The sequence below is a fragment of the Budorcas taxicolor genome, chromosome 10, assembly GCF_023091745.1.
Source record: "Budorcas taxicolor isolate Tak-1 chromosome 10, Takin1.1, whole genome shotgun sequence".
NCBI classification, from domain to species: domain Eukaryota; kingdom Metazoa; phylum Chordata; class Mammalia; order Artiodactyla; family Bovidae; genus Budorcas; species Budorcas taxicolor.
In genome coordinates, this window is record NC_068919.1 from 71,338,920 (window position 1) to 71,351,266 (window position 12,347).

At 39.3% G+C, this 12,347-nt stretch overlaps 2 protein-coding genes across 2 annotated transcripts in view; one reads left to right on the forward strand and one right to left on the reverse strand.

Moving 5' to 3' along the window:
• Window positions 1-651: 651 nt before the first annotated feature.
• TRMT5 (tRNA methyltransferase 5) lies at window positions 652-7,731 on the reverse strand. The gene is made up of 4 exons (XM_052647375.1): window positions 7,044-7,731; window positions 4,406-4,530; window positions 1,829-2,483; window positions 652-1,462 (listed from the first exon to the last, which is right to left on the reverse strand). Exons 1-4 carry the CDS (start codon window positions 7,729-7,731, stop codon window positions 1,410-1,412), a joined length of 1,521 nt encoding a protein of 506 aa, XP_052503335.1. The 3' UTR covers window positions 652-1,409.
• Window positions 7,732-9,120: 1,389 nt separating this feature from the next.
• SLC38A6 (solute carrier family 38 member 6) overlaps window positions 9,121-12,347 on the forward strand; it is a 67,523-nt gene continuing 64,296 nt past the window's right edge. The window contains exons 1-2 of the mRNA XM_052646710.1: window positions 9,121-9,225; window positions 10,539-10,669. Coding sequence (XP_052502670.1) covers window positions 9,121-9,225; window positions 10,539-10,669 — 236 coding nt within the window. The remainder of the gene's footprint in view (window positions 9,226-10,538; window positions 10,670-12,347) is intronic.

Genomic DNA, 12,347 nt, shown 5'->3' on the forward strand with positions numbered 1-12,347 from the left:
AAAACTTGCTTTCTCTGGACACATTTCTTAAGACTGCTGCTTTCAAACAAACACAATTAACTCTCCATCAGTAAACAATTTTCCTTTCTTGACTTATAAAACTCACTTGGAGACTTATTTTGGTTGTAGCCCCACTTTCATTTTTTATAAGGAAATTCTACTGTAAATGTCCAGTTTAAATATGTAATTTTTCTGACAGTTGCTTGCCTGTGACTTGGAAATACTGATGATGAGTAGTTCTTTGGAAATGTCAAAGTATATTTTACTTTAGCTCAGTTATGGATGCTTTATCATCTAATTCAGTATCAAAAATGTTCATACTCTACCATACTTTAAAAGCTCAACATGGATGTCCACTTTTGTTGTTCTGGAATGATGGATATACACTCATAATAGTAAAATAAAATGTTATAGCTTAGCAATATATGTGGCACAAAAAATGCTGTTGCGTTATAACCATGTCACTGATTCGTAGTGTGCTGAGCAGCAATGTGAAGTGATGAAAATCATATCCCATCTGTGTTGCAGCTGACTACTCAGCTCTGGTGTTATACAATGAGGGCAGCCATCGCCAGTATGTAAACAAATGAGCATAAAAAATAAGTTCCAATAAAACTTTATTTATGGACACTGAAATTCAAATTTCGTATAATTTTCATGTCACACATTTTTTTTTTCCCAATCATTTGAAAGTGTAAAAACCATTCTCAGCTTACTTGCATTCAACAGGTGGTGGACTGGATTTGGCCTGCTGGACATAGTTTGCCTGTCTCTAAATAATCTCACTTGTTATTATTAATACTTCTATATTAACAGTAATAGTATAGGAGTACTTACATATAACTTAGCTACACTCTTCAACTAAGGATAACTGTAAAATGATTAGTGCTTTCCTAGTTAGCATGCAATTATCATACCTTCAAAAACTATTTTCCCAAGACAATATTTAAACATATTTATCTAATAAAATATTAGATATATATGATAAAATTATAAAACAAAATATATTTAGTAGGTGTATTTAAATTTGATAATTCCCAATTTATAGGACTGTGTTAGTCGCTCAGTCATGTCTGACTCTTTGCAAACCCACGGACTACAGCCCGCCAGGCACCTCTGCCCATGGGATTCTCCAGGCAAGAATACTGGAGTGGGTTGCCATTCCCTTCTCCAGGGGATCTTCCAGATGCAGGGATCGAACCTAGGTCTCCTGCATTGCAGGCAGGTTCTTTACCATCTGAGCCACCAGGGAAGCCTCGAGGGTAAAATAAAAGGGTTCAATACTAAAGTAACTGAATGCTAAAATATTAGAAATCATACAAATGATAGTTCACTATCACAAAGGTCTAGTGGGGAGAGGGAGAAAATATTTCCAATTAAGTGACTGAAGCAATTTGTGTATTTTCTTCTTAAAAGTCTTTATCTGTCCTCTGGCGCTTAAGAGGTGGATCTTCATGATTGTCTGTAACAAATCCAGAAAACCTATATTATGTAAGATACTTAACATTTAAAAATAACTTTTAAAAAGCAAATAATATAGGCATTTTAAACATTTTTAATGTAGTCAACTTATGCATGAAATAGTAACATTCCTGTGGATTTATTTTAATGAAATAGCTGCCTACTAGAATGAACAGTGTGTCATAATAAAATCTGTAAAATTTTGAGAAATTAGTCACAGTTGAATGGCAAGGGGTCTTGAACTGAAATATCTAACTAGAATTAATTTATTTCAAAGTTTTAAAAAGAATATAAAATATATATGTTGCCCAAGAAAGTTATGTTAAAAGTATTACAGCTTACATTTAATTTCCCAGAAATCACTTACCTCGATTTACGGTCTGGTTCTTGTAAAGTATAGCAGCAGGAATCTGAAAAGTGATGCATAACATTTCCTTGTTAGGGGCCACATTTCTTACTAGGTGAACTGAACTACATGCCTCCAAGGAGATGCCTAACACAGTTCCAGCTTGTTGCTGAACATCCTTAGCTGGATTAGCATCTTTGGAAAAGCTGTAACAGTGCACAATGGGAAGGAGTTCACTGCCACATGGCTGTCCATCTAAGAGTGCTTTGAAAGCGCTGAGAAACTCAATAGCCTTTGCTGGCAAATTCATGACGATGTGCACAGAGTGTTTTCTTTCTTTGGACAGTGGTCCCAGCTGCTGCATTAACTCTTCTCTGACTGGTCCTTGCAGGAAGTCTTTCCCATCCAAGTTAAAGACTTTTACTTTTTGGTCCACTTTATTTAACTTACAGTTGTGCAGTAGCCATTTATGGGATTCAGGATTGAGATCATTAGCAAACACAGTGCAGTTTTTCTTTGCTGCTGGAATGGCAAAGGGCCCAACCCCAGCAAAAACATCAAATAGGACATCCCCAGGTTTGAGAAGTTCTGTGATACGGCTGTGTTCTGTGGAGAGACGAGGATTCCAATAGACTTTTGAAAAATCAAATTCATAGGTGTAATTGTTTTCTCGAACCTGAAAAAAGTATTATGGTTTTGGTTAAACTGCTTAGTCTTAAATTCCAGCCACTGACAGATGCATTCACACATACACACATTTACTACTACAAATTTACTACTATTAAGAGCAAATTACAGTGAGTTTAAAGGCATTTAGGTTAGAAATCTGGTGTTATGCTAAACTTGAGGGTAGTTACTATCCTGCATTAGATGTTTTCATGAGAGAAGTCATCTCTTTAAAACCAAACAGCTCTCCATCTCATCCTAAAGGATCATAAAGTGGCTCCCCAATCACACTAGGAATTTTTCAGATAGGCCAATTGACTGGCTTAATTATATTATCTCCTGTCACCTGATAGGAAAAAGCCTTTAGGGTGAAACAACACACTACATCTGTCTTCATGGTGGGTAGCTAAATTGCAGACAGCTCTTCCACACAGCAAACATGCTTTCCTTCCTTAGTTTTCAGTTTGGCAAGATAGATGCATCATGTGTCAGTGAATTTCAAGGTACTTTGTTATGTTTTTAGACAGTTACTTGGACTTTGCAGGTTTCATGTCTATATTAGAGCCAGTGTATAGAATAAATCATTCCCCTGTTTTTGCCTTTCCCAAATCTGAGTGTTCATGGATAAACTGCAGTGAAGCTAAGTCTTGAACAAAATTAAAACTTAATAGCATTTCTTTGGGGACTATCATAAACATGACAGAAAATAGAAAACAAAACTACAGTTGTGAAAGGTAACCTCACCTATCATCTTGAGCCCCTTATTTTAACAGATGAAGAATCAAAGGCTATAAAGTTCCTAAGTTCTATAAATCTAATAGAGACATCTATATTTTCTCTTCATGGACCATAATTCCAAATTTGTACATATTTTTTCCTCCTGACCACATCAAATCCTCTGATCATATTATTAAGTTTCAAGAGTCTGAAACTTAATATGGGAAAGATATACCCATTTGAATGCAGAGTTCCAAAGAATAGCAAGGAGAGATAAGAAAGCCTTCCTCAGTGATCAGTGCAAAGAAATAGAGGAAAATAATAGAATGGGAAAGACTAGAGATCTCTTCAAGAAAATTAGAGATACCAAGGAAACATTTCATGCAAAGATGGGCTCAATAAAGGACAGAAGTGGTATGGACCTAACAGAAGCAGAATATATTAAGAAGAAGTGGCAAGAATACACAGAACAACTATACAAAAAAGATCTTCATGACCCAGATAACCATGATGGTGTGATCACTCATCTAGAGCCACATGCGAAGAACTGACTCATTTGAAAAGACCCTGATGCTGGAAATGATTGAAGGCAGTAGGAGAAAGGGACAACAGAGGATGAGATGGTTGGATGGCATCACCAACTCAATGGACATGAGTTTGAGTAAGCTCCGGGAGTTTGTGATGGACAGGGAAGCCTGGTGTACTGCAGTTCGTGGGGTCACAAAGAGTCGGACACGACTGAGCAACTGAACTGAACTGATGGAGCTAAATAATCTTCAGTGATGGAGTATTCCATTGTATTATTATCCTAAAATTTAATCAGTTATCTACTGATATTTAGATTTTCATTCCATCATATTTATTTATTATTATAAAAATGATGTAGGTGTCTAGTGGTTAAAATTCCATACTTCCACTGCACGGGAGACACGGGTTCAATCCCTGGTTGGGTACATCATTACAGTTTTGTCCAGTTATATTCTTGAGATAACTTCCTATAAATGGAGTACTAGGTCAAAGGATGTATCTATTCAAAATGGCAATATATTACCATACACTCTTCCTGACTTCACTCTCCCATCAATAGTATATGTAAATGCTTACAGTCTCACATACTCATCAATACTGGGTATTGTATTTTCTTAATCTGTTATCCTGATTTCAAAAGTTAATCTTGATATACACTGTATTAGGAGACAATAAAATATTCCATACCTTGGTCATCATATTCTCCTCTCCAGACAGTACTTCCATTTCAAAATTTCGGTAGGTATTATCAATATTATTGATTTTATTTACTGCTGAGGTGATTCCTGGATTTTTGTCAATCATAACTTGGCCTAAAAGCACAGAAATCATGATAAACACTGCCTTCTGGTTGCAAAATAAAAGCTAAAATTGCAAATATGAAATGGATGTGAACTGTATTTTCTTCTGGTTTATAGCCAAAAATTGCATCTACTATGTGTGCATGCATTCTAAGTGGCTTCAGTCGTGTCCGACTCTTGGCAACTGTATGGAATGTAGCCCACCAGGCTCCTCTGTCCATGGAATTCTCCAGGCAAGAATATTGGAGTGGGTTGCCATGCCCTCCTCCAGGGGATCTTTTCCAACCCAGGGATAGAACCCAGGTCTCTTATGTCTTCTGCGCTGACAGATGGGTTCTTTACCACTAGCACCACCTGGGAAGCTGGCGTGCATAGAGGAATGCAGTTCTAAAAATTCAACGGATTACCAAAGTTAATGTCTGACAGCCCCTATGCAAACACACAAAAAAATGTGTGGGTACATTTATAAAGAAAAAATTTTGAAGAGCTTGTTCTGCCTAATATTTTTCCATGTCTTTTACTTAGTCTTCTCAAATGTATCAGTGCAACAGTAAGCAAACAGGTAGACCCAGGGAACTGGTTAAAAAATTGCAGAGATATTAAGGACTATGGAAACAAATGGTCTCAGAAAACATTAGCCTGTCCCCACTGGCCTCAAACCAAATGTTTGCTTTATTATGTATTTAAAATAGATACTTCCACTTTGGAAATGTATACCAGCAAAATAATGTTTTCAAATAAAAGAAACATAGATTCTTTACTTTTCTCTAAATAAAATGTTTATTTAAATTGTTCTTTATGTCAAATATTTTCCAGAGCACAAAAAGCTACAAAGGTTAAAAGACACTGGCAATGGTATATTGATGCCCTATAATCAAAGTCTGCATTTTTGTCAGCACTTTAAAAAAATTACAAAAATCTATATGCTATCTCATTGTATAAAGAAAGATAAGTTGATTTGTAAGTAAGTATAAAGTACTCCATAATACAGATACAACAGAGGACGACAGAGGGTGAGATGGTTGGATGGCATCACCGACTCAATGGAAATGAATTTGAGCAAGCTCCAGGAGTTGGTGATGGACACAGAAGCCTGGCATGCTGCAGTCCATGGGGTTGCAAAGAGTTGGACATGACTGAGCGACTGAACTGGACTTTTTATACAAATACGCTTAAATACCAACTGGAATTTGTCTAATTCCTCTCTGATAATTAGATACCTGATTTTGAATATGATAATGTCAAACTATCGTCAATCATTGTTTTATCTTGTTCTGCTTCAGGTATCAGAACTCAATTTTTAAGGTACAGAAGTTAGTTTGAAATGAAGAATTAAAAAAAAACATTCTAAAGGTCTATAGTAAAATCTTTAAAATTACTTCGGTATGAAAATGTTTCATTTTCAATCTGTGAGTGCCCTTTTATGAGAGCGAGTTTATAAAATAGGAGTGCTAAAAGAATGTTGAGTTTGGACAGGCAGTGATTCAACGGAAAGCCTAGACTTGACATTTGTACCAGATCATAATTACAAGGCTCTGCTTAAGTATTTATTATGTTATCATTATTCATTATTAGTCCCTTTCATCAGTAAAAACAAAGTAAACTCCTAACAGCATATCTCTGAAATTCTACCCATGCAAAACACTGAGCACTACATTTTAAAGCTGAAAATAATTCCCAGAAGTTCTGACAATTACTCTGTATTAAAAATATTAATCAGGAGAATGCATGGACATTAAATATTTATATAAGGACAAGAGCAATTTTGATTAGTCTTCTACTTCTTTCTTAGTCCAAAGAATAAAAGACCCATGCTTCAGCTCTGGGCTACAGAGTTGTTTCTAAAAAGCTAGGAGTACTAAAAAACAAAGTATGGTGCCTGTGATATGGAAGAGGCTCAATTAACTGAATTGATGAAAGCATGAGTAAACACGGTCTTGCCCTTTTGACTATGAAACACTCAAACTTATGAAACCTAGCATTCAACATAGTCCTGAAGGACTAATAAGTTCTGGATACCAAAATGATAAGTTGCCAAAGAATTGTGCCAAAGCAAGTGATTGAAGTTAATGCTTATGTATTGTAAACACAAAAGCTTGAACTGATATTTAGAGCTTGCTTGACTCTGGGAGGGCTTCCCTGATGGCTCAGTGGTAAAAAGTTCACCTGCCAATGCAGGAAATGTGGGTTCGATCCCTGGGTCAGGAAGATCCCCTGGAGAAGGAAATGGCAATCCATTCCAGTACTTTTGCCTGGGAAATCCCATGGACTGGGGAGCCTGGTGGGCTAGAGTCGATGGTATCTCTTAAGAGTCGAACACGACTTAGCAACTAAACAGCAACAACAAATGACTCTGGGAAGGCTATTCCAAAGTGGCCCTCAAAGGAGAGTATTAGCTCAAGATCCTGCTTAAAATTAAAATGATAAAATGTCCTATTTCTATAATAGGCATTTACTTTTTTTTTAAACTAAAATTAGAACTTGCTAATTGGTTTCTAATATGTGACTATTACTAAGACACCTACCAATTAAATGCTTGTAAGGTAGTTGATGATCTCGAAGGTTCAAGTGAGCAATGTGTCCAACTCTGCTAAACCCCGAGGTCACATCTTGACCTTCAGGAAGCACAGCTCTCAAGATTTCTTCTGACTTAAAGTTTTCATAAGTTAGGTCCAAATTATATTTCGATATTTGTGGATTGACATTCAGCTGCTTTAAAATACTGAGTTCTTCTTTCTCAAAGGAATCAACGGTAAACATTTTATAGGGATCCAACATAATTAGTCTACCTTCTTCATCTGCTGGATCTTCAATCACACGTTTTATGCCTGGGCGCTGCAGTGCTGCTCTTTTAAGGGATCGCATCAGTTTATTGACTACCTCTTTCCTCACTTTAAGCACTGGGATGGTGACTGTCTTTTTAAAAGCTGTTCTATCAAGTTCTGTCATTCCTCGGACATCGGAGGGTGGGGAAAACAATTCAGAGTCTCTGTGATTTGTTTCTATTTCAGGCATGGTTGAGAATCTTTTTCTTTGATCCAGCAAGAAAATAACAGGTACTCTGCTAAGCTTCTGTATCAACGATGCCCAAGGTAGCAGAACCAGTGATGCTGACTCAGTTATTCTACAGCTTTCCACTTTGAGAAGTCTTCTTGAGAATCCAAATTGTTTCAATAAGCTAAAAATAAAGCATTCAATTAAAACAACTACCATAAAGCTACAAACTAGCTTAACATGTTCATGAGTCTTAATAAAAATTTTAATTGTTTCAAATAACCTGCTAAATGCCAAAGATGAAAACTTTTAGTGGTATGTGAGAAGTGTAATATTAATAACTTCTCCAGGATAGGATGACTTTTATTAGTAGTAAATAATAAATCTGTATACTTCCAGCCCCCCTGCGGCCTGGACTAGGGTTTAGTGATCCATCACTCTCGCTATAGTCAACAAACCTCCCCACCCACAATTTTCTACAGAACATTTTGGGACTGGAAGGCCGAAATTTAAGTTAAAGGATCATCTCTAAGCGAAATGGTCACTATATTGATAATTTTACCAATGTCAATATTTAAAAGGATATTCTTATGGAAGCTTATTGGGTCAGATATTGTGCTGAACGCTTTACTCACAGTAACAATCTTGGGAGATGCGTGGTGTTGCATTCTCATTTCTGCAAAGGTGTAAACTAAAGCTCAGAAATAGGTTAATTGACCCAAAATCTTGTTGCTGTAAATCGTTGAGCAAGGACTAAAATCCAGGGCCTGCGTTCTTAATCTATTTCTATGTTGTCTTTGATGTTTTACTGCCACAAGTCCTACCTATAAGTAGAGGTTTCAGTATTTCTAGGATGGGAACTGCTGAGTGTTACATGCACATCCCATTAGTATCAGTTTTTCATTTTGCCTTCCGGAATACGAAGAAGGAACTGTTAAGGAAGGGCCCTGCCTAGGAACCCTGTAAAGCAACTGTCAAAAAGTTGACAGGGTTCAAACTGGGTTTAGCAGTTAACCAGATGTGTGATCTTGGGTAAATTACTTAAAGTGATCTCTGCTTTCCACAAGTAAGATGTGGCTAAAGGTTCTATCGGAAAGTTCTGAAGAGATGAAACACCCCTCACTTCCCCGTACTCAGGCCTAGGCTGTGCACAGGGCGCTGGGCGCCTTCCTGCCGTTTTAGCGCCCAGACAGCGCGAGGCGGAGAGCCGCCGAGCCGACCGGTTCTGCCACCGGACCCTCAGCCCCTTCGAACTCTCTCTCAAGGGCACCACGGCCGCCACTTCACCAACGTCACCATCCCATTTCCTGGCGTCGCCCCGTAGCTGGCTCCAAGACCAGACCCTCACCTCATGCTCTGGTACAGCTCGGAAACGTGTCTTCGGCGGGTGGGCGGGCCCTCGTGGGCGGGCCCTCGATGACACCATCAAGGTTCGCCGCCGTGAGGCGAGCGTCCCCACATCACGTCGATCCCTCCTTTCGTCCCGGCCCTGGTGAGGTACGGGAACCCGGAAGGGCCGGGGACGTAGGCCCGCCTCCAGCGCGACTACGGGCGGGAGGGCAGGGGTAGCAGCTAGTGGATGGACTGGGTAGTCGACCGGCGAGCAGCATGGAGGTCCCATCGGGGGTCATCAACGCCGAGCCCGGCTGGTTTGTCTCTACCCAAGAGCCTGAAGAGGCGGAGGCGGAAGAGTCTAGCCCGTTGCTTAGCAACGTAAGTTTGCTCCGCTGGCTCCCCGTTCTGAAGTGACTGCCAAATAAGACCGGGAAAAGAAAGGGGATGGCAAGGGGAGAGGGGAGAAGCTTAGGACCTGGGCCCCAAAGGCAGCAGCCGAGATTCCGAGGAGATCTGGCGGAGTTCATCAATGAGATAGGAGCCTAACCTGTTCTAGAAAGAAAAGCTGAAGCTGCAGGCTCAGGTGGAAGAGACGCAGCAGCAGGTGGAGGCAGGGGACCCCACTAGGGGAGCAGCCCCACGGTTATGTAACTCACTGCTCTCGGTATCCTTGTCGGCTTCTCGTTTTTTCCACCAGTCTTGTGAGCTTTTTGCAAGAGTCACAAGATTTTGCTTTTCTCAGCTTAGTCATTGGGGACCTGTAAACATCTCAGACAGTTAAGCGTCTGTCTACAATGCAGGAGACCTGGGTTCGATCCCTGGGTAGGGAAGATCCCCTGGAGAAGGAAATGGCAGTCCACTCCAGGACTATTGCCTGGAAAATCCCATGGACAGAGGAGCCTGGTAGGCTGCAGTCCATGGGGTCGCAAAGAGTCGGATACGACTGAGCGACTTCAATTCACTTCACTTCACTTCAAACATCTTAATACAGAGATACTTAACCGTGAAGGAGCTGAGAGGCCTGGTAATAAGTATATAGCACTTCCCTGACCCTAAAACCTGTGCAGTGGGCACTTCGGCTCTTTAACTCAAGTCCCAGGGCAGTAACAGTTTCTAGGACTTTATTCCCAAATGCTATTTTAGGGGAGAGTGTTTTCAAGGCGTATCCTCGCTAGAGCAACGTGAATTGCTTCTATTTACAATGTCGTCATTGCATGGCATTCCTGCCCATCCTTTCAGTTGGGCAGACTTAATTCATTAAGTGTATAAATAGAGATTAGTTTTGCAGTCCTAGTAATTGGGGAGCAACAGTTGTCTACAGCAACCTCAAGCTGACTCAGGGATTCTTCAGTTATCACGTGAGCTTGAGGCCATCTGCCTGCTCCCTGTCCCCACCCCCATTTTACCCTGTCTTTTACAGTCACAGGGTTAGTCATGCCTTCTTCCTGAAGCCTACTGGGTCTCTGCGCAGGTAGAGATGGTTTTCCTAGGAAACTGGATTCCTGGAGCTGCACTAGTGGGAAGTGAGAAGGAAAGGAAAGGAAACGAAGTCCTGGTTGCTTGTTGAGCAACTAGTGTGTCACAGTATGTCTGTGGTTTTAGGAGACTCTTCATAACCTGTCAGTCATTTCTTGACTAAAGTTGGACTGCACCATTCAAACACTTAACGCTGTTAATTCGTGTGCTTACAGGAAGTTCACACACAGAGATCCCGAGGTGCTTCATTTGGTTTCTCAGTGTTTAATTTGATGAATGCCATCATGGGAAGTGGCATCCTTGGCTTAGCTTATGTTATGGCTCATACTGGTATCCTTGGATTTAGGTGAGTTTTTTTCTTATTTTACTATTTTTTTTTCATTTTGATAGTACATTGAGAAGCAAAGAGATAGGCTGTAGAACTTGGTATTATACAACTTCTAGTTATTTCTGGGGTTCTTCTTATTCTTATATTGTTGCTAGTCTGTAGCTTGGAAGGATGCTATATAATTTGTTCTTTTTTTTAATCCAAAGTGTGGCTAATTTTTAAAAAAAGAGAAACTTGATCCACATTCCTTAATAACCTTAACAAGTGGCTTATTTGCTGTGTTCAGTGAGCCAAAGTAAATCAGAGTTTATCAGTTATGTAGATTATTTATAAATAGCGATTTTGTGATTGTAAATAATACATATAATACTTTAGTTTCTCTCCATCTGTTTCTCTCCTCCTGTTAAGTAGTTACGTGTACCCTGTGTTTATTCCTTTACATCTTTTAAGACTCAGCTTATAGGCCAGTTTGCCCAAGACAGAAGACATTGCTGTCTTTTCTGTGTTTCCATAGTACTTTTATATTCATTCTTTTATTATAGTGTAATTATCTGTTTGCAAGTTATTTTCCCCGCTGAACTCTGAAATCCTTTAGGACTAGATCTTATTCTTAGCATGGAGCATCATGCTTAATAGAATGAATGAGCAAGTTTGTTTTGTCAGTACAAGCAGACCTATTTTTTTATATAAAATTTAAAATACAGTCTCATGTAGGATCATTTTTGCTTTTACTTTGAATTTCTTGGTTAGCTAACCAACTTTTAAGTAACCCAACTTGCTTTTATTATGGGATGTATTTGCAAACTTTCATAGTTTTAAAACTTAAAAGCTATGTATGACACCTCAGGCAAGACATAATCATAGGACTTATTTCTTAGTTCCAATTGAAAAATCACATTTTTTACTGCAGGATCTCACATGCAGATATATACCACTGATTGGGTGCTTGCTGAATCATATCACAGTTTCCACCTGGTGATGCCAACCTTATTTTGTGAGGTCTCTGACATCAGTTGACAAGTATACTCTCACCTCTCCATTTTGCTACTTATTCACAAGTATTAAGTGGACTGCAAAGATAGAATGTCTTCAACTTCAGGAGCACTCCTCTGGAAACTTGTCTTGCCAATATCTTCCTGAGAATAAGTAAGGGATTATATATGCTGTTTCTTTTCATACTTTTGGTAAGAGGACCCCAATTATTACATTACGCATTTTTCAAATTATGTCATTAAAAGTGTGTTAACTGTATTTTTTTGGTTTGCTTTGTTGAGTATGTTTAATAGATGCTGAAATGCAGTGTTTATTCAAAATTATAGGGAGGCACTCATCATTGAGGGCTTCCCAGATGGCTCAGCAGTAAAGAACTCACCTGCCAATGCAGGGGATGTAAGAGACGTGGATTCGATCCCTGGGTTGGGAAGATCCCCTGGAAGAGGGAATGGCAACCCACTCCAGTATTCTTGCCTGGAGAATCTCATGGACAGAGGAGCCTGGAGGGCTACACTCCATAGGGTTGCAAGAGTTAGACACGACTTAAATGACTAAACAACAGCAACGCATCGTTAAAAGGGGAGGGATAGAGTAAAGAAAAAAGACAATGGGATTTCCCAACTGAAACTTACTTCTCTTAAGTTGGAGAGAAGACAGAGGAGCCTGAGGGCTACAGTCCATAGAGTCACAAAGAATCAAACAT